At 36.6% G+C, this 24,757-nt stretch overlaps 2 protein-coding genes and 1 long non-coding RNA gene across 6 annotated transcripts in view; 2 read left to right on the top strand and 1 right to left on the bottom strand.

Moving 5' to 3' along the window:
- LOC136246503 (uncharacterized) overlaps positions 1–1,827 on the top strand; it is a 2,922-nt gene extending 1,095 nt beyond the window's left edge. The window contains exons 1-6 of one of the 4 annotated variants that reach the window (XR_010696519.1): positions 773–1,032; positions 1,097–1,126; positions 1,182–1,245; positions 1,299–1,353; positions 1,407–1,501; positions 1,555–1,827. This is a non-coding gene — a long non-coding RNA (uncharacterized lncRNA). Of the gene's footprint in view, positions 1–772; positions 1,127–1,181; positions 1,246–1,298; positions 1,354–1,406; positions 1,502–1,554 lie in introns of those variants that run through there. The other 3 variants (XR_010696517.1, XR_010696518.1, XR_010696516.1) reach the window with 3 other exon arrangements.
- A 1,253-nt stretch (positions 1,828–3,080) lies between these two features.
- On the bottom strand, positions 3,081–4,197 carry LOC136242783 (fibrinogen-like protein A). Its single transcript, XM_066034264.1, has one exon. The coding sequence runs from the start codon at positions 4,102–4,104 to the stop codon at positions 3,325–3,327; it is 780 nt and encodes a 259-aa protein (XP_065890336.1). The 5' UTR covers positions 4,105–4,197; the 3' UTR covers positions 3,081–3,324.
- A 6,041-nt stretch (positions 4,198–10,238) lies between these two features.
- LOC136246501 (uncharacterized) overlaps positions 10,239–24,757 on the top strand; it is a 28,407-nt gene continuing 13,888 nt past the window's right edge. Inside the window, exons 1-5 of the mRNA XM_066037982.1 lie at positions 10,239–10,389; positions 14,085–14,132; positions 15,663–15,716; positions 18,193–18,237; positions 22,344–22,637. Coding sequence (XP_065894054.1) covers positions 10,317–10,389; positions 14,085–14,132; positions 15,663–15,716; positions 18,193–18,237; positions 22,344–22,637 — 514 coding nt within the window. The 5' untranslated portion in view covers positions 10,239–10,316. The remainder of the gene's footprint in view (positions 10,390–14,084; positions 14,133–15,662; positions 15,717–18,192; positions 18,238–22,343; positions 22,638–24,757) is intronic.

Below are 24,757 nucleotides of genomic sequence, written 5' to 3'. Positions count from 1 at the left end.
TACTTGCTTATAAGCAGCTGTCGGGGCACAACAACAGCAACAATGAGTTGTAGTCCAGTCGTTGAGTCCAGTACTTCGATACATAGCACGCGCCTGTAACATTGGCAACGCATGGGCGTTTAAACGGGTAGCAACAGCCACGTTAAGGTCCCGCCATGTAGGAAGGTGTAGAGGGCTTGTTTCTAGTAATTAGCCATACATTTCCCATTTACAAGCAGCTGTCAACTCAAGGTACAATAACGAGTTGTAGTCTAAATAAGTTAGACGTGAAGAACCACTGGGTTCTACGGGATTTAGAAAACCCTCAGGCCCTTAGTAGGGCCTTCGAGTTTTCTAAATCCCGTAGAACCCTGGTTCTTGACGTCTAACTATTATATAGGGTCTGGTCCAGAATCAATACGTAAACTCGTTTTCACACCCCAAGCAAGAGCTCGGGGTGTTTAATCAATTTTTGTCATAAAACGTATACTTCCTTTTAATTTTCAAGCCACGTACGCACTGGAAATGTCATGAACGATAGTCGGTAGAGTCGATGAGAAACACTGAGGGTGGTTTTCTAAGGCTAAAAAGAACACGGGCTGATTCCTTGCTCAGTTCGCCTTTAGTCTTTTCGTTTTCACAACGAATCGATCCGTGACCCTTTTAACCGTAGAAAACTAGCCTCAGTGTCTCTCATCAACTCCACCGGCTATCGTTCATGGCATTTCCAGTGAGTACGTGGCTTGAAATTTAAAAGGGAGTATACGTTTTATGGCGAAAGTTGATTAAACACCCCGAGCCCTTGCTTGGGGTGTGAAAACGAGTTTACGTATTGATTCTGGACCAGACCCTATTTCGGAGTAGGCGCTTATAATCTCTAATCGATAAGCGCCGTGACGAAGAAAAAGCGGTCTGGCCACGCGAGACTAAGTGTACTGAGCTATTAATGTTCACTTCTTATTGCCGTGGTGTACTAAATATTAATCTTTTAGGTGTTAGCTAGACGCGCGTAGTTGTATCGCTCTCAAGACTAGGTGCGCCACTAGTATCACGGTAAGCGTACATGAATTGTGCGTGTGGTTCATTAAAGTTTCTGTTTATGTAGTTTTGTATTTAGGTACAAAAGCAAATACAACACATTTAAAAGGTTTGTTAGTTTACTTGTTGTCTATACAGTTTTACGGGCTGATGATTCAATGCAGGAACTGTATGGAAGTTGTTTTGGCGGCATGGTTTGCTGCATCATGCACTGACAATAATAGCTTGGTAAGCAGTAGTGCTTCTTTCTTGTCAGCTTTAATTTTTCTTTTCAATGATAGTGGCAATGGAACTGCTGCTGCTTATTATGATTACACAGCAGTTCAATAGTTACAGGTATGTCTGTTGTCGTATTACTGACTAACTATTTTAAAATATTCATTTTGTAGGGCTGAATTGTAGAATCACATGCTACTGATACTTCGTTGCGTAGATGCCAGGCACATGATCATGATTGAGTTAACTGTGTTTATGCAGTGAACAGGTATAATAGCTTTTCATAGTTGTCTATTGGAGAATACTCCTTTTCTATTGTAGAACAGTGTGTGGAGTTTAGGAGATGTGAACTAGGAAGAAGAATTATGTCCACACATGTACATCTGGTGAATTTATCAGCTTCATTTCAGTGGTAAGGCCACAAAAGAGCATTTGAATCATTGTTAAGTGATCTCTTTTGTCTGTAGACGTCGTTTGATGATGAAACCTATATAGAAGAAGAAGAATGATGTACCTGCTACTTTTATCAAAGTGAACACTACTGGACACATTTCATGTTGTTTACTCAATGTTGTACAATTTTAAATTTTTTAATAGGAAACCTCTATAGTATGTTCACGTTGAGCTGAATCCTGAAAAACAGCTAAAAATTAAAATTGGATTTTTTCTCAACAGAGTTAACATTTTAGTCTACCAGATGATTATTGGTAACAGCAAAGGTGTCAACAACAGACACGTACGGTTTGGCTCCATTACAAGTTCGGGAAAGGGCTGTAATGGACACTGTACTTATATGGCTTCTCCATAGGAAATGTTTTGTGAAAATTTTGATTGTCTGTAAATACTATGCCAAACATTTGAACAAAAAGATTTTGAACTATTTTTAGCGGGTCAAGCAGTACTACAAATGAGCCAAATTTCAAGATCGTGTGTAATTGCATCCATGAGTTATTAAATGTTTTTGAGGATTCAGCTCAACGTGAACATACTATAATCTTATAATAGTAAAGATATTCACATCAGATATACTACATTGAGTTACACCACAATTATACATTGGTGAGTATATCAAATATGTATTTCTTACATATGCACATATTATACTTCTGTAAACAGAGGTTATACACGTAGTTAACCAGTAGTGTATAAGTCAATTATACTCATATATTATACATAGTAGTGTAAATGGTATCTATACACAGGTACAACCATGGTGTATAACAGATGTGCCACACATGTGTATCCTTGGTGTATATCAGAATAATAAATCAGTTATACACCTATGTATTTCAAATGTTTTGCATGGTGCATACAGCAGTATTATATCTCTGTTCTGAATTGAATATTGACATTCTGTAGCTTTTATTAAAAGCCAATTATAGTTGATTCATGTTCCCCTGAGCCCTAATTGTTTTGTTGTTAACAACTCTTGTTACATGGGCCAGCTGACCAAACATTTCCGAAGCTCTTTAATGCCACAACAGCTTATCAAAAAAGTGATTTAATACAAGCAAGAACAAGTGAGCTATGAAGCTTTAAAAGGCTTACAAACATGTTTACAACATAAAAGCATGCTTGGTTTAGTACAAAACCCTTTGGAGTCAACACATGTTCTGAATCACCTCTTTGATATATTGTTTTTGGTGGGGCTCATGTGAACGTGAATCAGCTATAATTAATGTTTAAAAATTGCACATTTATAGCATAGCTAACACCATTTAAAAAGTTTCTAGTCATGAAATTTTGAAAAGTAGCTTAGAAAATTTTATGTGCCCATATTTTCACAGGCTTATTATATAAACCGCTTATAATTAGTTACAATTTCTGTTCATATAGTTCAGAACATCACATTTATAAGTTAATATACCAGACTATGATCTTATTATTAGTAATTCATAAGTGTTATGTGAGCATTATACATTATACTATAATGACAAGACGATAATTAATGCATGCACAATTACAGTACATAATGTATAAACACACATGTATACTTAAAATTATGTTCAACATTACGAAAGCACAAATTGAAACTCCACTGCTACTGTATGTTAACACAGATACAAATCAATATCAATTTAAATTACAAGATCAGATGACACAATTGAGGGGTCTTATTTTCATTTCAACATGAGGTAGAGCATTCCAGTGTCCATTAAGGAAAATGCTGTACATATTGTTGTACTGATGGTTGAGCTGTATATAGGAACAACTCTTGTACCACCAACCGCCAGCATTACGACCATGTTGACTAACAGCTGCACAATTCCTTCTTGCTTTGTCATTGTCTCTGTCTTTTGTGGTAAATGGCATCGTGGTTAGGGAATAATCACCAGCAAAAGGATCAGTAGAGCTCCCTTCAAATCCTGATATGGTTAATGGATATTGTTCATCAGCCGATCCCACCTTGAAGAGACTATATGATAAATAACCTCTTGTTCCATTGGTCAGTGTGTAATCAATGCGCAGCTCCCATCGTCGATCATTACCAGTAAGGCAATGAAGGGAGTACAGTCCCATCCAAAACTCTCCTGTGGTATCTTTATCGTCAACTGGTAGTGTACCAAATCCCTCTTCATATTCATTCCAGTCTCTGTTAAAGTTAACACTTCCATCAATTCTTCTCTGGATTACTAACCATCCTCCTCCTTGGCATTGAGTGTCACAATAAACTTTAGTGATAGTTGACAAGCCATTAGAACAGAAGTTCTTCATTCTGTACTGGCCAGGATTGTAAGCAACTTCCTCACTGAATGCAGATGGTCTAAATCCCAGATCACAGCAATTCTTAATTGGAGATTTTCTCTTCATAGTCTGAGCCTCAACAGGAATCAGCCATATTACTAGAACAGCAAATATTAACCTGGTCATAGTAATCTTTAGCACAAATACTGTTCACCTCACACATACAGTGATATTCATGTGTCCTCAAACAACAATGAATCTACGTAACTCAAAGTAATGCAGCTTTATATACACACAATGACAATCACGTGTCACTTGTAAGGTCTCTTAAAACTATGCTTGTCATGGATTAAGTTACATGACACTTGAACAACATGTTTATGTAATGCTTATTTGATCAATGTAAACATACCAAAAGTGTACTTAAATATTTAGTAGTAATAGTAAACTGTGACAGCTACTTCAATTAACTGTTATTGATTTCAAAATAAACATACTGAATATTCTGTTACAAAAATATTCACAAACGAAAGTACATGCAGTACATTATAACAACTGCTTACTTTACACTTTTAATATTTCCATATCACTTTTGTTGATACAGCTAATAGGTATCAACTTTCTTGGTATTTTAAGCAGTGCTACTGTGTAATAGGCATTCAACACCAGTAGCTATTTCTTTATTGTGTAATAATATTTTGAAGTACCAAGCAGTAATTGCTCACAGTGCTGTGAGATATTTCTCGCTGTGCTTGAAAATTAATTGCACAGTGGTAGTTATCACAATAATGAAGATATCTGCCTGCTTGCAAACTTTTAATAGTCACTTACAAAAGTGATAGTACCACTTTTATAGACATTGTGGTTGGATTTGTGAAAAGGGGTCTTCCACACACATCATATAATTTATCAGCTTTGATGACTTATAACTTCAGACTGGAAAGGCTATTGACCTGAAATTTGGTCAGTTGTGCAACCCAACACAGCTTAGTTGATAATGATGTTTCTTTATACTACCAGAGAAGTATGCCATGAAATGTCTATGATTTTCCATGAAATGTTAAATCTCCCCTTTGAAATGTACCATGAAAGTTGATTCATGTTATACCATGGGTTGTTTCATGGGCCATGAAATATGTATATTGATCAGATTATCATGGTAATTTCATGGCGTTGCAGAGATTTCATGGGTGCAGTACCCACGAAACGTTAAAATTCATGGGATAAACCATAGATATTTTCATGGATAATTCGTGGTTATTTTCATGGAAATTTCATGCACTGTATCTGGTAGTGAATTTATCATTGAGTTACATATGGTCTTCCAGGTTCATAGAATTGGATATGTGTGAAAGACCCCTTTTTGAAAATCTGGTCCAATTTTTCCTGTATATACTGTAGTAGCGTAGTACAGTAGCATAAACAAACTTGTAACAGTCCATTAATCATTGATGTGGGGGATAGTTGAGTAATTAAGGCACCGTGTTGTGTTAAGCCTGCTATCAAATACTTATGAACTTTATTACAGTGTTTAAGCTGTTGCTAATGGTGATATTTTGTTTGAAAACAACAGTCCATAACATGACCGTGATCTGTTACATGTATACTAACTATGCTTTGTACGGTCAGAAAATAATTATGTACATGAATACTGTATGTTGAAGCATGATATAGATAAACAGTGTTATTCTGTATGTACAGTATAATAAAAGTTAAAACAAAGCAGATGTCATACTGTACATCTGCTGTCAATGTCAAAGTAATTCCATGAACCTCCTACAATTAGATCACTGACTCCACAAGGCTCCACACTCCTTAGTGGATTACCAACTTTGAATGAAAGGGACTTCAGATTGAATTACATTGACATCATGCACAGTCTGCATTTGATAACATTAAATTATACAGTAGATAGTTAAGTAAATCAAATGAATGAAGACATATATACACCACATCTCCACAGCACCAAACATGCCATTGGGTGAGTGAAACCTTTAAGGTGTGAAATAGAGAAAAATAAAGCCCTCAACAAATGTGATTATGTCAGTGCTAGACTGCCAGTTTATTGCTTGACAGAATGTTATTATAGGTAGTATCCTACAAGTATTAGATTATAATATGTATATGTAACTGTGTTATTGTTAAACATCTTGTAACTTTCTGCTGTCACAGCACAAACGGTAAGGGTAGCAAAATAAAGTTAATACTGTTATTTTTATGTGTATATGTGGTATTTATTACAATGGTAAGTCATTATTTATAAAAAATAAAATGACTCTGGTACTGTCCTTGTACTGCGAGAGGAATGAACTGTGACTTGGTGGCTTCATATTGAGATGTATCTGGATTCAGTAGAATAGAATGGTGGACTGGAATGATGGAATAGAATGGTAATTAGATAATTTCACCTAGTGATCACCTCTTTAGAAGACCACCTCCTAACAAGATTACCTCTTTATAAAGACCACCTCCTAACAAGATTACCTCTTTATAAAGACCATTTTACTTTAATGTCTAAATAGTTTTTTTTGTATAGAGTGTATCTCCATAGGATGGTGCTATTGATTAACAGTACACCATGTGCTTAGAAAAGTAAGAGTGATTTATGATGCCCATGTAAAAAAAGCTCGGCTGTGCAAAAGATACATCCATGAAACTAAATTTGACTGGAGACTGAAGGAGCTAATGCCAAATCAGGGGCGTATTTAAGGGGTTCAGGAAACCCCCTTTGAAATTTGAATTTGTGGCAAGAACACCAAAGTGAAACCATTATAGTTTGACTGCACAAATAATACAGAAAGATGGAATAGAGCAAATCTACAGTGCATGTAATAGGTTAGTAGGGTTTCTAGCCCAAAATAGGAAGCCGTATAGTAGATGCATGAATCTGCAGTGATAAATCTGAGATGCAGTGACCAGCCAATTATATTTAAAAGAAATTAATTTAGTATGAATATAGTATAGAACACAGCTGAATGAAAAGTGTCCAGTGTTAAAATTTTGTTAATTGCAATTAGTTGTATAATGAACATTCGCCACTTCAGAATGAGATTTCAGTTGCCAGTTACTTTTACTTTAATGGGTGAACCTGTTCACAGCCTTGTGTGGATTACAACTGATTTTGTTAATTATAGCAAGATTGGTTCTTGGCCACTTCAGATATCAGCTCTTTAAGTTACCAGTTGTTTTGGTTTATTAAGGTCTTTCTCTACAACTGAGCTGTTTTTTCATTGGGTTACATGTACTTGCAGTTTCTTGGATGTACCTTTTTTACAGCGAAGGTGTTTTGGGGTGGATTATAATGGTGTCAGTAGTCTGATGTGTTCGGTCCAATTAGATGAAGCAAAAAGCACCCTGGTAATACAGCTATATCTACAAGTGATCAAATAATGTATGTAATTAACTGAATTTGAATCAAACTTTTTGATCCATCAGACAATGCAGTGATGACCCAGACCTGAAATCATACAGGAGGGCACAGCATGAATGTTGTGTTGTAAAGATAGAATTTCTGAGAGGTCTGGGGTGCAAACTCCAGAAGCTGTAGGATGTTTCACAAACATTAAATAAATTTGTTAAGACTAACAACTTATGACGTCGACTTCATCAGTTTTTCACCTCCCATGTCCAGTTTAGACTGCTCTATACATATGAGACTATAACTCTGCCTCAAACATCATAACGATTATGTAAGAATCCTTTGGTGTGAAGCTAGTTTAGCATGTAGTTACAGTAAATCTATTTAAATGCTTCTTTATAGACACAGTGGAAATAAATACAGCAAAAAAGAGGTTTTTGTAGCTATTGTCTTTGCTACGTACGTACGTACATAAGCTAGTTAGCTAAATGCTTTACCTACACCCTTATAGCTATGACTCAACAACAATAAAAATAGATGCTAAAATACTGCAACTTGGAGACATTTCCGCATAAAATGCATATTTCTGCCTGTAAATATTTTATATACTGCCTTTTGATTGTTATTATATTGTGTAATTTGTAGCATAAATACATATTTTATGAGTGTAATACAATGTTTAATTATTAATTATAATGATTCTGTAAGTGTAGTGCAAATTGTTCCAGTGTTGGTGCATTGATTACTTCGTTAGGGAGGGAGTTCCACTTAGGAATTATTCTTGGGAAGAAACTGTGCTAATAGCTTTCCACTAATGTTGAGATGTTGGTAAATCTCTTGTTATGTCCTCTAGTAACAAGTGGGTTTGTAATGACACATTCTGGTAGAGATATTAGGTATGGATTTGTTAATGGAAAAGTTTGGGTAGGTTCAGACAACCATGCACATGATGCACCCTCTCACAATTGCGCAACAATAGATGTATGTTAGAATAATAATGTTGAAACTGGAAAATTTTGAAATTTGAATGATATGAGATTGAATCTGAGAGTATTTTAAGTGGAAATTATGTACACAAGTAGATGAACCAGGCCTTTTAAACAGACTAATGCACTTCATTGTATGTATGGATAAATTCCATAGCAGAACCAACTGTTATGTATCTGCTGAATGTTCTACTTGAGTAGTTAAGTGACTGCTCTATTAGAGTATCTCGATCTTGTACACCTCCAATGCTGACCTGGGTCCTTGTTGCATAGTGATAATGTCTTGGAAAGATGTTTATAAGGTGGGTTTATGAGTATTTGTATTATTAGTGATCATATAATTGTGCTAAGACAAAATTTCATTATAGAGTAATCCTCAGCATAATCAAGCAAAGCCTAAAAGTGAACCCCCCTCCCCCCCCGAGACAGTGTCAAGTTTGTAAATAAGTAGCTAATTACTGTATATGTGTGAGTGTCTGTATGTATGTTGTGTGTAGGGCGTAGCTGCAAAAAAAACAGCTTTGGCTGATGCTGCCTCCCCGTTAAAATAACCAAAAATTAAATTCCCCACTCTATTAGACTTAGTCACTTAACAGTAGGCATTCCAGTATCCGAGATTTTTTTATAAAAAAAATTCTCCGTATATTCCCCAATAGAACCCTGGCACAAAACAACAACTTGCGTTTAACTTGGGATTGCTCCGTAGTCCGAGTTCCAATGAGGATGAAAATCGCTATGGGGTTTGTCCACACGCTGATCATCATGAAAATCTTAGTTTTGTCGTGCGCGTTTCATATAAGTAAGTTTTGTGCTGTTTTGTAATCTTTTCAAGCCTTGTAATGTATGTAGAATACTTTAAAAAACGTAGTGTCGGGTGGAAGGTAGTCACTGTTGCTTACTTTAAAGTACGTAGTTACTTTGCTCGGGTTAGCGATTTTCAGCTCCAGAGCAATTTTCTGATGGCTGTGTCATCAGCCTCAAAAATACAAACCACTTCAAAGTCAGCATAACAATGCTGTAATTGAAACCACAACTCCACCTTAGGTATTGTTGCATCTTTGTGGCACCTCCACTTTAGTTGTTTACCTTTATAAGTTGTTAACTTGATGTTTTTACTTACTTGAGATAGCCTCTTGCCTGTGGGTATGCACCATTGTATTGAGAAGTGTGCAGTAGGTGAAACATATTTGCTCATTACACAGCATACAAAGATCGCTGAGATCCGATAACATCTGAAGTTACTCTCATCATATGTACAAACTTGCAGCTAGAAGCAACTGCAGTTTCAAGACAGTCCAGATTGCTAGATGGCTTCCTGATTCAATTGTGCCTTTTTTCCCTTTAAACTGTATGGGGAGCTCCGGAGAAAAAATGTACCTTTTTTCAGTTTAAAGCACTGTGCATGCCAAAGTAGTTAATTCCAACCCAACAAACTATATATTTCTGAGATCGGCAATCAATACTCTATCTGTTGAGCATATAAAAAGCCCATTTTTCCAAAATTTAAAAATCGGGCTGGAATGCCTATTAACAGTTGCTAAAACACACAACCTACGTACCGTGACTATTTACGTACACAAAACTTAGCAATCAGCATCCAAACACCTCATAGACAGCGCATGTATTATTTATTTAACACGTTTTGTCCAGTTCCGTAATATACAGTAGTAGTGTGACAATTTCCGGAATTGTTCCGTTTGGGAAAGTAGGTATATCCGCTCATCTGTCTCAGCTTCTGCAAACCGCTTTCTTATACTTATGCAGTAATACTGTTGACTATTTCTTCGCCACCAAGTGTTATCATAATAATCCACTTTGATACAGTTGCCAGTGTCCCGCCTCTTTTAATAGACCACCCAGTTGCAGGTTGCCTGGCAATCACGAATAAATATCAACAAACTTAGGGCGTGATTTGAGTGGCCACTATCCGTTGTTTATTTAGCCTCACCCATTTTGGCTCCAAAATAACCAGTTGCGGTAGCAACCAGTTTGTTTTTCGCGAGTAAACAATAGCAACCAACTATTCAAGCACAGCTCTTGTAAGGATTGACGGAATGGAAAGAATGAAGTTTCTTTGGTTTATCAGCGTGTTTGCTGTTGCAGCAATTATCAGCGTTCGAGCACAAAGTGAGTCTGGTCTAAAGATATGAGTTTCTACCACTATAAAGACTTGCACAAGCAGCTGCATACCGTCATAATATGTCACTTGCCAAACTGGGAGTGCTAAATCGAGAGTAAACTGTAGTTAATACAAACGGCTTCGGCATTCAGTCCCTATCTTAAGGGTCATGTTCCAGCATCAGTTGACCTTGCACTGGGGGAGGGGCGTCTTGGGGCCGTTTAAGCCCCATTTTTTTCTATTCTGTGTTCTGTAGGTTCTGTTTCAGTAGCTCTGTAGGTGTAGGAATAGGCTAAACCCATTTTATAGACATCTTAGCGTAGAGTAGAGTGTGGTGGATGGGAGTGCCAACTTGGGTCGGTTCTTCTTTCTAAAAAAATTAAAAAATCTGTAGTGATAGAGGTACGGAGTGACACATTATTAAAAGGTGTTCCGTCATTGAATGCGTTTGTTAATGCCAAAAGTTATATTCAATCCTGGCACTTTCACAAATTGTTGTTCGCTCCTGCAGGCTCAGCTACCTATAGCTAGTTACATGTTTTATTGTTAAAGCTATACATTTTGCTTACATGTCAGTTTCAAACTGGATCGTGTAAGTGTAAGTAGTGTAGTAGCTACAGTTAAAACAAGGTGTTTTCTGCTATATGCATAGTCATAAAGTCTTGTAGCTAGTTAGATATGTTTCTTAGTAAAAATAATCACCCGGGTGTAATCATTGACGTATGTTTAGCCATTGAAGTGTGCCAGGTTGACTCACTTTAAGCACTTCAGTTTACAACTTTTGGGAATTGTTTTCTAGTGGTGAATAGCAAAGGCCTGTTAAAATTTTTTTGCCAAGGAAATGTGTGCCATTTTTCCATTGTTGCTTCATTAGCAGACCTTTGCTATTCATTACCAGTAATCAATGATCCCAAATTTGTAGATCTGGCTGCATAATAATTCTATTGGAGATCCAGAAAAAAGCAGTCTCCGCCCCACACAAAAAGAAAGTGGTCTGGGCACTAGACTACTTAAGTACCATATCAGTATAAAGTCATGTCAACTTAATTACGTAGCTATTTTATGAGCCTGACTGAGGCACACTTTTCATAGATTGAAGAGTTAAATAAGTTTTCAAAAGTAAAGCAGTATTTAATTAAAATTTAATACTGTGGACACAAGCCTTTCATTCTTCCCTGCATTTAGCGTAAGTGACCGTTTATCGACCATACCTCATACCTTAACTTCTAACTTTGTGAAGGAACGTCCTACAAGCTTCCAACTTTCACCATCTTCTCTGGTTGCCATTCAGCTATTGAAAGAGCAGTTCTTCCATACACCAATTCGTTTAATGCTCTGCGTAGTAGACTGAGACCATGTAAAGGCTGAATTATCGACCGCATGTACATTTTTCCATAGATGAATTATTAGCCAGTTGCTAAACAACATTACACCTGAAAACTCTACCACATCCTACTATATATTATACAATTCAGCATGTAATAATGTACAAACTCACCAAGTTACAGATTAATCATGTGATTGGAATGTGAGTTATGGGCGAAACCAGTTTAATAACACATAAAATATCACCTTTGTCAACAATACAACATTAAAAACTACAGGTCTTTATCTATAGACTAGTCTTTGCTTGAAACCTTCTTTAAAACAACGTGGCTGCTTTTGCTACTCCATTACACTACTGAACAAGGGCAGATTCAATTGCATGATGTATCAACGGATCCATCTTATCATCCAAACGTGTTTCAGGTTTCATCACAACTGTAAGAATTTATAGAACCTGGGACAATACATTTCCACTGTATGGTAATAGTCTTGGCCTTTTTGGGTGACTTATTGCCTTCTTCTCCACTCAACCATAGCAAAATCACCTTCGCATTTGCAAACAAACCTGAAACGGGAAGCACTCGGTCAAGTATGTTGTTAAACCCCTCTCTGATGGTTAAAAACCTGTAAAGGAGGATTAAACCATAGACAGAACAATAAACAAGTACAAATGTATGGAGGAATTCATTGTTTTTAGGGGAAAATGTTAGGTTGATAATACAAAGCAGTCGATAATTGGTCACTTATGCTAACTATACATTTGATTTAAGGTTGCTTGTGAAATGCAAATAAACCAATTCGCACACATGAGTTGTGAACGTGATCATGTGAATGCTGCTCACAATGTTTAAACGTGCTAAATAACTAAATCAGTATACTCCTGGCATTGTCCAACAGTCTAAGGTGATGAGTAAGCTGTTTACGTTATTACAGTGTACAAGGAGCTTGGTTATAAAGAAATAGCTCATGTGTGCAAAACCACACATCCAAATTGTTCGATCAGTTGCATTCTCAAGCAGCTTGAAATAAACTGCAGCTACCATTCACTTGTAAATACCTGATGGTCTAAAACACACCATGGCTGCAAACGAGATAGTGCTGTTTCATCAAGGTCACACATCCTCATTGTATTTTATACCTTTTTGTGTAATAAAGTTATGGGGATGTGGGGACACATAACAGGGCCGTAGTGGGTGGTCCGGCCGGACCGGCTATGGCCGGACTGGTTTTGGGCTTGCTAATACTTTATAAGTGCTTACCTTTTGTATAATTACAAATCGAATTCATGATGCCAACAAAGCACCCTACAGTTATGAGTATACAGGAATTATAATAATTATTAGGCTGGTCTCAAATAATTGATTGTGGGACTCATATTTGTATCCTAATATTTTCGCTTACTTTGTTTATAAAGTATCCTGTCATTTTATCAATTTGTATCACTTCAAATGCTATGGAAAAAACTGCTACTTTTTCTCTATATTGTAACACTGGACTATTATTAATAATGATTTGTCTTGTATTCTATATGATGCACTGTTGTTGTATGCGCATGTGTGGAGTGTGAATGAGAAGTGTTACCTCGTGTTGTTGAAGCGCATCCAGTTAGCTTTGAACCGGTTATTACAATATCATTATGGCGAAGAATGATCAACTTTCCCTTCCAAAAATTCATGAGTCCCCCATTCAACCTATCCGACATGGATTTACTTCCACCTCTAGTAAGGTTTGCCGGACTGGTTTTATATTGCCGACTACGGCCCTGCATAAAAAAATTTGCTTACCTTTGCAAGCTTTGAAATTTGTGTCTCCTTTATTCCAATATGTTATGTCCATACTATTTTCAGTACTTTTTTGCATGACAGAATGTAGTTATCCTATCTTGTTATTGTAATTCCATTATTCCTTCCATCTACACGTGGCATGAACAGGCTAAAAGCGTATATATGGTGATCGGGTGAGGTTAAACAGGCACCCTTTACCCCACTAGTTTTTGCAACTACTGTGGGATAGAGAGGTAACAGTTTTTTATTGCAGACTTGCTGATCTTTTGTCCCTCAGGAACACACTAACTTATAGTAACACATTGGCATGGCTCTGACACACACTATCTTTTTCATTGTTAAGATCTGCAACAATGTGCATCCGTGGAAGCCAGTCCATTTCCTATCGCTCAGCTGATGCTTTTCTGAAGATGGTCCTGGCTTTGGGCCTTAAGAATTTTAAGTTATCAGCTTTTGTCCAGCACTTATGCTATCTGTGCTCAGGGTGGTGGCAAGGGCATAACATCTAGCCCAGGGAAAAATCACCTACAATATGTAAAATTAATGTACAGTATGTGTAGTGTACGTTTTATTATATAATTTATTTCATACAGCTATAGTAAGCTCGAGTTCAGCAGCTCCAATGCCAACCCAAACAGCTGGTATGTTAACTATGTTTTTATGTATTTATTGTAATATACTGTATTATACGCCCCTTTTAGCTAGCGTAGGCTTTCAATGACTTTACTCACACATTGCCCAGCAATGTCATATGAGCTCATGGTTTTGATGGCCAGCCAGCTCAAAATACAGTACACTCTGATTTGCTATATTAAGTGACCTAATGCTTTTGCCATGAAGGTTCATAGTGAACATTACCATTGTACAACAATTGTGACCAAGTTTCTGTAAACGAAACACTAAATACTTGCCATGTGTACAAGGCAAACAGCTCAAGGGAACGAGTCTATAATCGAAAGATAGAGGAATTGATCACTGTATAAATACTTTTCAGTGGTTTAGATTATAAACACCATTGAGTTATACTTAAAAAATAACCAATCACATGCAATTAGTGGCAACTGAGATACTCTAATAGTGCAGTTATGACTATTTTAGCAATGTATCGAACATAATAAGCAAGTGTTTTAGAATGTTTTGTAACAAGTTTGTGAAGAGTTCAGCTACATACAACTGTAGCAAATTCAGCTCTAGTACAAGTCATCCTATAAAGATGTCGCATATAATAGCTGTGACACGGGCACAAGGGCTTTGCCTAATACGTATGCCAGACTGCTGAGGGAATACACATCAGGCAAAGCCCGAATGCCCCGTGTTGCAGCTAATATGTGACACTTATCATGTAGTACATTCTGGTTATGTTCGGTTACGATGAATGGACATATCCTAGAGATATTTTGGTTAATTAAGTTTAATGTTTTAATGAACTGTTTATGGAAAAATTACGGAGTTCACTAAAGGCCTAGAGAGTAAGCTTGCTTTTAGAGTGGTTACTCCATGCAGGGTGGTAGCTTTGTGACGGGGGTGTGTCCGTATTCGAAAATGTGCGGACACGATCAGTGAAATAGATATAGCACTAGTTCTCACCTTTTTCAACTGGTAGGATGGTGAGGATAATAAAATGCTCTCCATCTGATTGGTTTTCATGGTGAAATCAAAGTTGTACATCCTGATCACATGAGTATTAATTGATCCCCACAATTTATTTTGGCCTAAACATCTTTATAATCACTGCCGAGTTGTAGCCCGGCTAGCTGGACTACATACGAAATGTAGCCCGGTTAACAATTCTCCCTTTTTGAATGTTTAGCTACTGTATGTGATAATATTACTCATGTGCAAACTTATATAATTTACAGCTAAATATTTCAAATAGACCATAACAACTAAAACACATTTCTCTTCTTCTTATATATACGTATATGAAACAAAAGGACAAGTAAAAAAGCCCCAAAGCCAGCAATGGGTTGGCTTTAGGGCTGTCAGTTACAAAAATGAGTAATTTCTATACCAAATGATCATTAATAATTATTAGCAGTGATTGGAATTAACTTTTACAGCCATTTTTGGCTACCACTTTTCTTTTACATCTTTATCACAGTTTTGCTGATGTGGTATAGATTAATGTACTCACTAATTATTTATGCTGATCACACGCATGTATTCTGCAGGTACATCGAATGCAACCGTGGTAGCTGTGTCAAGCTCAGTGCAAACAGCTTCAGGCAAGTTCACATTGATACTTGGAATGTCATTAGTGCTGTATGATGTGTTGCATATGTACATATGCATGTATCATTAAAAGACTATTCTGAAAAAAGTTTCATTGTAGATTGAAGTGATGCATAATTACAAAGGCGTTCTTGGTCAGTTAACCCATTAACAGCCATGCCGATTTCACGGCATTTTATAATCACAAGTGGATTGAGAAACCTCCTGATACACAAACAACACATATATATATATATGGCAACATTCCATTCCATTCTCTATCCTCCTTACTTACTATATAACTTCCTCAACATTACTTACCTTCAGTGTCTTGTTGAGTCTCTCCACCAAACCACAATTTTTGGATGGTATGGAGAAGTCAGAATCTGGTTGATATGCAGCAAATTGTACTCTGACCGTATCATATATATAAGAGCCTTGCCATCTCTCTTCAGCAAATCCACCAGTTCAGGAATTTCAGAAACACTGAATGTGTCAGCTAGTCTGAGACTGCTGCCTTAACGGTAACTACTCTTCCCTGCACACTGACATGACACGTGCACACTGCACAGGAATAGTCCTCTCCAAACTAAAATTCTCCTCCTCCATGAGGTCACTTCTCAGTCCTAGAACAATCAGTATTCAATAACAAACTACACTTCAACAAACTCTTCATAATAAAGCAGCTATCTCACTGGTTGTCTTCTGCCACGGTAGCTATTATGTTTATCCAGCATCATTAGGGCATTGTCTTGATGTATGCCCTCATCTACCACAATTTTAGCATACTTGAGGCTCTTTAGCCTCTTCTCCAACTTAACCACATCCTCTCTCTTCAAGGTAGTAGATGAACTCACCTTCTTAGTATGTTTAGCTAAGTGTCACACTATTCCACAGAAATACATTCCTCTGAATGTACATTTTGCTCTTGTTGCTCAAATTTGGAGCAGTTTCCCACAACTCTCCTTTCTAACTTGTTTGTAATTGTTAGCCAGTCAACCAGCTTCCTCACTACTTTTATATCCTTCACCCAGATCTTCGCTCCTTCACTTCTTCTGGTAAACACTTACATAAGTAAACTGTTCCTTCATCAATGCACATCCATTTCATCTACAATAGTCTGTTTGAAGAGTTCTTCATCCATTTCTCTAGCCAAATTCCTAACATGAATAATCAGTTCCACTGGTGTTTTATTCTCAAATGACCTCACAGCCTGACACCATTTCTGGTAGGTCTCTTCATTGATTATAGCATTGAAGAATAGCAGCCTTCACTCTGTCATAATCTCAAGTATTCTCATCTGTCATTGCTGTGTAGGCCAGTTGCACCTTTCCTGTCATTGAGGTGTAGGAATAGCTGTTTTTTTCTCTTTGTTCCCATGAGCTTCAGCTGCTCTCTCAAAAGTTTTTTAGGATAGCTTTAATATCATCACTTGCTTTTATTATACATCTTTGTGAGTTTCAGTGACTCTGACCCCAGCAAGACATTCTCTCTGTCAGTTTCTTTGCATCTCGCTCTCTCCTCAAATCACTCCTTCTCATAGCTCCTCAGCTAGCTCCTGTTCATACCTCTAATAATGCCATTTTTCTTCAGCTTGTTCTTGTTGCTTCTTTTCAGTGCGCTATTGCTCATGGTGCCTCTGGTCCTCAGTTTTCTCTCTTTTCCTTTGCTATCCAAGCCTTCAGTAACTTCATGACTTCACTCATCTCTCCAGTTGGTTGATAGCATTTCCAGATGGTAGCATACATCAAACAGGTCTAGCTAGACAACTGACAGTGAAACCTCTTACAATCTGACACCTCTGTATTCCTGAATACCTCTACAATCTGACATTATTTATGTAATAATATGATGTTTTCTAAGTAATTCTACTTGATAATCATACTTTCTCACTAGTCTGACACAATTTTCTTGTCCAATTCTATGTCAGATTATACAAATTTCAATGTCCATACGTGCATTGAGATCACATATATACATGTTATGTAAGATTTAGTACTAGTAAGATTAATGTTCATACTGTATATGTACACAGCTAATACACTCAGCAACATGCTGCATGACCATATTCAGAACAAATTCTACTAATTACACAACAACGTATAACTAGTCATCCATCACTACAGACTACCATGGTTTTGACATACTTTACAATCTATATATGTGACTAAGCCTGTGAAAAGAGGGAATGTGGGCACAAACTACACCCCACCACATAACATCTCAGATCTGGGATGCCATATTTTTATTCTGAAACTTATACTTTAAAGCCAACTACATGTAAATGTTAAATAAGTGCTGAAAATTTCATGGCCAAGCAATAATGAAATACAAAGCTATGACACATCAAAGTTTGAAAAATTATGTGTGCCCACGAGCCCTGTTTTCACAAGCCTGGTCACATAATATTATGTAGGTGCACATATGTGCTATTATGATTGGTTTACAACCTGTGTATAACGTATAGTAAATTGTAATTCTCATATTCAGGTTTCACTCTCGGTGGAACACCAGTTCCTACACAGACACCAGCAGGTAAATGTTATATATTGTTGCTGTCTTACATTGTGTTTTTATTATTCTCAAAATGTACTCAATTTTTTCATAATGTGTCTGGCTTTTCTGGATTTTTTAAAAGCAAAATGTACAGTAGCAATTGTATGTTAAGCATGGAGATTTCTTCTTCTCATAAAACTAAATAATGGCAAGAACTAACCTGACAATACATTCATGGTGCTTTGGCAGTATTTGTTAAGCATAACTAAGCCCAAAAATGCCTTCACTATGACCCAAAATACTTCCAACAGGTTGCTATATAATTTATCTTTAACGGAATTTTCTATAGTTTGACTGACTCACTGACATATTGACTGACTGACTGACTGACTGACTGACTGACTGACTGACTGACTGACTGACTGACTGACTGACTGACTGACTGACTGACTGACTGACTGACTGACTGACTGACTGACTGACTGACTGACTGACTGACTGACTGACTGACTGACTGACTGACTGACTGACTGACTGACTGACTGACTGACTGACTGACTGACTGACTGACTGACTGACTGACTGACTGACTGACTGGCAGATATACTTGCTTACTTTCTAATGCCACTTACGTAACTTGATAGCAACTGGGCAATATGCTTGAATTTTTCGCTGTTCAGTGTCACTTCAGTGCATTTTGGCATACTACATCGTGGCCTTACTTTTGCCTCCTTTGTGTACAATTTACATTGAGGGTGTCAATTCACAGCATCGTACGATGGCTTCCCTATGGTTATAACAGGAATAATCTGTATTTTCTGTAGTGACTAAATTGATTGGAGAGGTGTTTCTCATGCTGCTCTTCATTTGTAGTGCTGTGTAACAGGCTGGTATAGCTGAAAACAAAGTGTATTGGCCACTCACACTTTTCAGTAATTGATTGTTGAGCAGACAAAAATAATAACAAGTCTGGCAGCATTCTTTTTTTTTGATGTGGTATGTGCGTGTTCACCAGTCATAATGTTACAAAAAAGTAAACAAACAAGAGCAAGTAACTTTTTATACTTGATTAAGGATCATACAAAAGGAGCGAAACAAGGGAATTTGCTTGCCATAATTCATTGCATGCACCAACACTGGTAGCGTTGGCAATGCATCACCACCTGAAAATAAAATTTTAACTCGTGAAAACAGTTAGGGGTGGCTTAATGAACGCTACATTTTTCTGTTACAAGCAGCTATCAAGAGTGTTAAGGTACAACAACTACATAAAGGTATAAATAAGTTAGATTTCAGACCACAAGGTCTACATAGTTTAGTAACCCTCAAACCCTGTAGTAGCACCATCGCTCTGCTTAGGCAGCACAACACAGGGCATTTTGGGTTAATAAATCTCTAGAACCAACTTCTAGTTATTATTTAGAATATTTTAAGTAATATTTCCTTTGATGTCTAAGGTTACGAAATCCGATAGAAACCAAAGGCAAGGTTACTAAATAGTTAGTAACTTGTGGTCTTGCTGGTGGTTGTTTACTATGTTCATCAAACAAAAATTGGCAAAGCCCAAAACAAAATGTCCTTACTGTTAGCTTACTTTCTAGACAAGACAGGTGTCATTAGCATTCAGCTATGCATTAAACAATACCATTGTGCAGCATGGTGTGACTCAAAACAAGTTTGAAGGATAAATCTCAATGCTAGCACTTACAATTTGATTCTTAATAGCTTACTTTCTGGATAAGACAAACGTCTTTCTAGCCCAGAATAGTAGCTACTTGATACTGGCACTATTGTCACTGAACATGAATGCTACGCCAATGCACTAGCACTGACACGATCAACTTGACTTAAGACTGATGTGATCAACTTGACTTAAGGATAAACCTCAATGCTAGCACACACAGTTTGCCACTTTGTCTCACTAATCTACGAAATTTTCTAAATCACTTAAAATGGGTCAACATCAGTTTCTAGCTAAGGCAATGAAGCTTGTGGTTAGCCTCACCAACACTGTCTTCAGGTCTCTAAATATCCTAAAAACCTTGTTGACCCATTCTAACTAATACATAGATGTCTCCATCTTCAGGGAAAATTTAACTCAATGTTGGTGCATTTACTGTATGTCTTAAAATATGTACCATTTACCTACAACAGTAATGTATAATGTGCCCAAAAGTCAAAATCAGGTAAAATTTGGGAATGAATGTCCACAAGTACACTGTATATCTTCAGGTATACAAAACTTCCCTTTAATCACTTTTTCTATGATCCAATTCAAAATGCATGGAAAAATTTCAAAAATCAACTTAATAGAGCTCTAACCAGGGACCTCCATATTGAACACCCAAATCCTTAACTACTGAGCCATTACTATGATGGCTGGTATCCTCATTTAACTTAAGAAAATTGTAGCTAAAATCGACTCAATAGTACATAAAAGTATATATATTCCAATAGAAGTTCTAAATTGATTTAAGTAATAGTTAGACTTCAGACCACAGGGGTCTAAGTAATTTAGTAACCCGATGGCCCTGTGTTTTGGCGCCTGAGCGAAGCGAAGGCGCTACTACAGGGCCTGAGGGTTGCTAAATTACTTAGACCCCTGTGGTCTGAAGTCTAAGTTATTTAGACCCTTTATGTAGTTGTTGTACCTTAACACTGTTGTCAGCTGCTTGTAACAGAGAAATGTAGCGTTCATTAGTAGAAACAAGCCATTACTCCACCCGTAACAACAGTTATGGGTTTAAATTAATTTTCAGGTGGCGATGCGTTGCCAACGCTACCAGTCCGGGTGCGCGTAATAAGCATGAAAAGGGTCTAAGTAACTTAGACACCTCCAAATTCCACCAAATCCACCACAAAAAGGGTCTAATACGTTTACGTGTTTTCCATTTAGAATTCCTACAAAATGTGCACTCTACTGGAGTATTACAATAATACTAAAAAGGCAATGAAAACAATACAACTATAACTTCTGTCTTCAATAATAATCATTGTGTCTGCAGATATGTAAGAAAAATATTAGCAAAAACAAGTCCCAAAGATATACAGTACAAAATGAAATGAAATCCACATAAAAAAGGGTACAGCTTTTAATAGCTTGAGTGAAAAGTTGTGAAATCAAAGGTGGCAGTGACTGCAATGGTCATGTATTATGTGGATATATTGCATTTTTACAAAGCTTGAAATATGTACAATTATTTTTTTGTAATGGATGAATACGTGATGGCTTCTAAACCGGCAGTGTATGAAGCTTGTCTATCTACTCTACATTAGTCAAAAATTCACCCATTACTGGAAAGTATATTCATTGGGCTACTTAGACAAGGATGAATAATCCTTGTAACAGCATTCACTCACTTGTTATGATGTGCTGCAGATCGACGTCTGGTTCCCCCTAACTTGTGAGTGCATGGCCTGGCAACCATTTTTATAAATGTCTGGTTCACATGAATTTTACATGCTGTGACCTTCCGGTGAAGCTATTAGTGTTTATTTCAGCTTGATACAGTGAACTGGGAAGGAGTTATGAATCATTTTCTAAAAGTATATAAGTTATGAATCATTTTCTAAAAGTATATGTATTTTCATGCATGTTTTAATTGCATAAACGTTGTTTCTCAGTGAGTTTTATCTCCTGGATTTTGTTGAAGGTTAAGCCTCTAGGTACTGTTTTATTCCTTATTACATCACAAATACATTGGCAGAAATGGCATAGCATAGATTTATCAGTTCGACAGTTATATATAGCTTTGTTTGAGACAAAGCATAAAAACCGATTCACATATCAGCATATGTATTCTCAGTGCATTGTTACTAAATGTTATGTGCAGGTTTAAGGGTTATATAAATAAATGCTAATAAATTTTTATAATGGCTGCATGCACTACTAACATTTATTAATACTTACTGTAGCTGCTACCTTTGATTTCACAACTTTTTCACCCAGGTCACCTCCAGCTTGGTTTTTTTGTGTGGATTGTCTTGACAGTGCTAATTTCTTGGCCTCCTTGTAATTATAAGAAAAAGATAACACTCCAAACACAATGTACTCTAATGTAATGCATATAGTATTAAGAATAATTGTTGCACGTTAACATTTAAACATGAAACAATATACATGTGTATTGCTTAATATTACATAGCACCTCCTACTGTTACTATTGATGGAAGCAATGTGACACGGGTGTCATTATCGGATACTGTGGAACTATCTGTTACCATTGAATCCACTGAGCCTGTAGATGTACAATGGCTCTTCCTATTTGAAACTCCAGTTAATGAATCATTAATCACTAATGCAGAGTCAAATGGCGCTATTGTTAGATCAACCCTAACTCTGAGGAACATCAGCCGTGACCAATTAGGACTTTACTTTATTACTGTGAGTAGCTCAGCTGGACAAGATGGAGTTTCCATCACTGTAGAACTAAATATCCGTAAGTGGAACATATGCAGGCATTTCACATGTTACAATATAAAGACCATTATAAGATGTATATACACAGTAAATTATTTTACAAGTGTTTCATGAAAATTTTACTATGTACAGTAAATCTTGTTAATATATGTGACAAGATCTGCAAAAACCCAACATAATGTCAACCTGACATAATATAGTTAGCCGTGTGTATATATGCTCTGGCAAAGTTTCAGCCTGATATGCCAATAACTTTCAGAGTTACATATAACCCACAAAGTAGCAACAACAGAAAAATTGATTTGTACAGCAAGCATGTATGAATATGTTATATAGGGAAAGTAAATTACTTACTCTTACTGAAGCGGTTATAGCTTACTAAGTTTGTAACATACAATATTATAATTTGCACATATTGTTTGCCAGAACGAATTTCTGTGGTAAGATTTTCCTTGTGTCACACACATATAGTTAAAGGCATATTCAGTGGAGAAAAATGAATCGCTTACTATCGCTTCAACTGGACATAAACAAATTCCTGCATAACATACGTACTTTATCCTTTTGTCTACCACAAGTAAATAAAGAGTTTTGAATTTCTCTTGAGTGGGTGAATAAAATGATATCAAGGTTTTTATTGTAGACCCTTTCTTTACTAAGAACAAAGCACAAAGCACTCAAAAAATTATGGAACTTTAAAAATATTATGTAAGTAATTTACACAATAGTTTATATGGTAAAATTTAGGTCTGTCCATTTCACAATTTACACAAGGGCAACATTGTGTGACATGTGTGACCCGCTGGACAAAAACCCAAACTTCATTTTATGACTTTTTTGGTATCTATAGGGGAAAATGAATGGGCTGTTAAGGTTTCAGTTGTCTGGTAAGTGCTTTCAGAGTTGTAGTGATGGACAACGAGAAGAGCAACACAATCGATTTGTACAGTACCTCTACAAGAAAAAAAATACTGGCGCTTGTTTAATTGATCAAGTACAATGGGCTACACAATTGTGAATTGTGTCATTTTGTTACTATGAACAGGAGCATTTATCAAGGTATAGATTTTGGCCTAAATACACCCATGCCATTTAGCAAGAAAGCTGTTTAACTCTTCGAGTTCCAAAGTCCAATATATTGGACACAAGTACTTGGGCTGGTATAAACTAATGACTACTTATCAGTACACAATAAAAAGAATTCACTAACACAACGATACTCATCATGAAATTCCTGACTAAATCACACCAAGTATCGTTTTGTTTGAAGAGAATCTCCACTGCTAAGCCGCCAAGAAAAACTAGCTCTTCCATTATCGTCCGCCATTACTCTACACCTGCTACTTTGATCGGCCATATCTTGATGGTACTTAGTCCTAGCATATCAAACTAAATGCCATTAGACTCAGCACATGAGGGCAATTCAATTTGTATACAAAAGATCATGTGACTGCCTCACAAATTCACAATAAAGAAATAATGAAGCGGATGTTCTGTGGAGACGACATCACCCGTTCATCGCTTCATATCACAAGTACTGTTTTGTGCAGAGCGAAACTGTTAAGATATTATTGTTGTGTATGAAATTACCATTAAGTCAATGACAAACAATAATCCATCTTGGTTTTACAGAAGACCACTTCCATCCTTGTAACACAAAGTTACGTATTCCTCCATACTTGAACATTAATTTGGTCCTCGAAGAGTTAATTAATTAAGCTGAGAAACTGCAACAATAAAGTCACTTTTTATTGCAGCATAAAAACACATAACCCATGTTTGCTTCATGGTATAGAAATGAAATAAAAATATTCTTTCTCTCCATGAAGTGGCAAATCGCGTAGTGTATTGGAGAGCTGGTTTTGTATCTGCCTTCATGGTTTACTGGAGCAATTAAAATGTGTGTAAAATTATTTTTGTAGCACATATTTTTAACCAATGTATTTCAATCTCAAAACAGAATTATGTAAACAAGTCAGGTTTTTGCTGAACAGGTCACATATCAAGACACACAGTTACTGTAGTGTGTTGTGTGGCTAGGAAAGCTGGCGTACCACACAGTGAGTATATTTACATGAAGAAACAGAAAACGATTTTTATGCATACATAGCTATGTGCTCCCTTCTCGAATTTGAATCA

Source organism: Dysidea avara, chromosome 2 (assembly GCF_963678975.1).
Source record: "Dysidea avara chromosome 2, odDysAvar1.4, whole genome shotgun sequence".
NCBI lineage: Eukaryota > Metazoa > Porifera > Demospongiae > Dictyoceratida > Dysideidae > Dysidea > Dysidea avara.
This window is presented reverse-complemented; position numbering and strand designations above follow the sequence as displayed.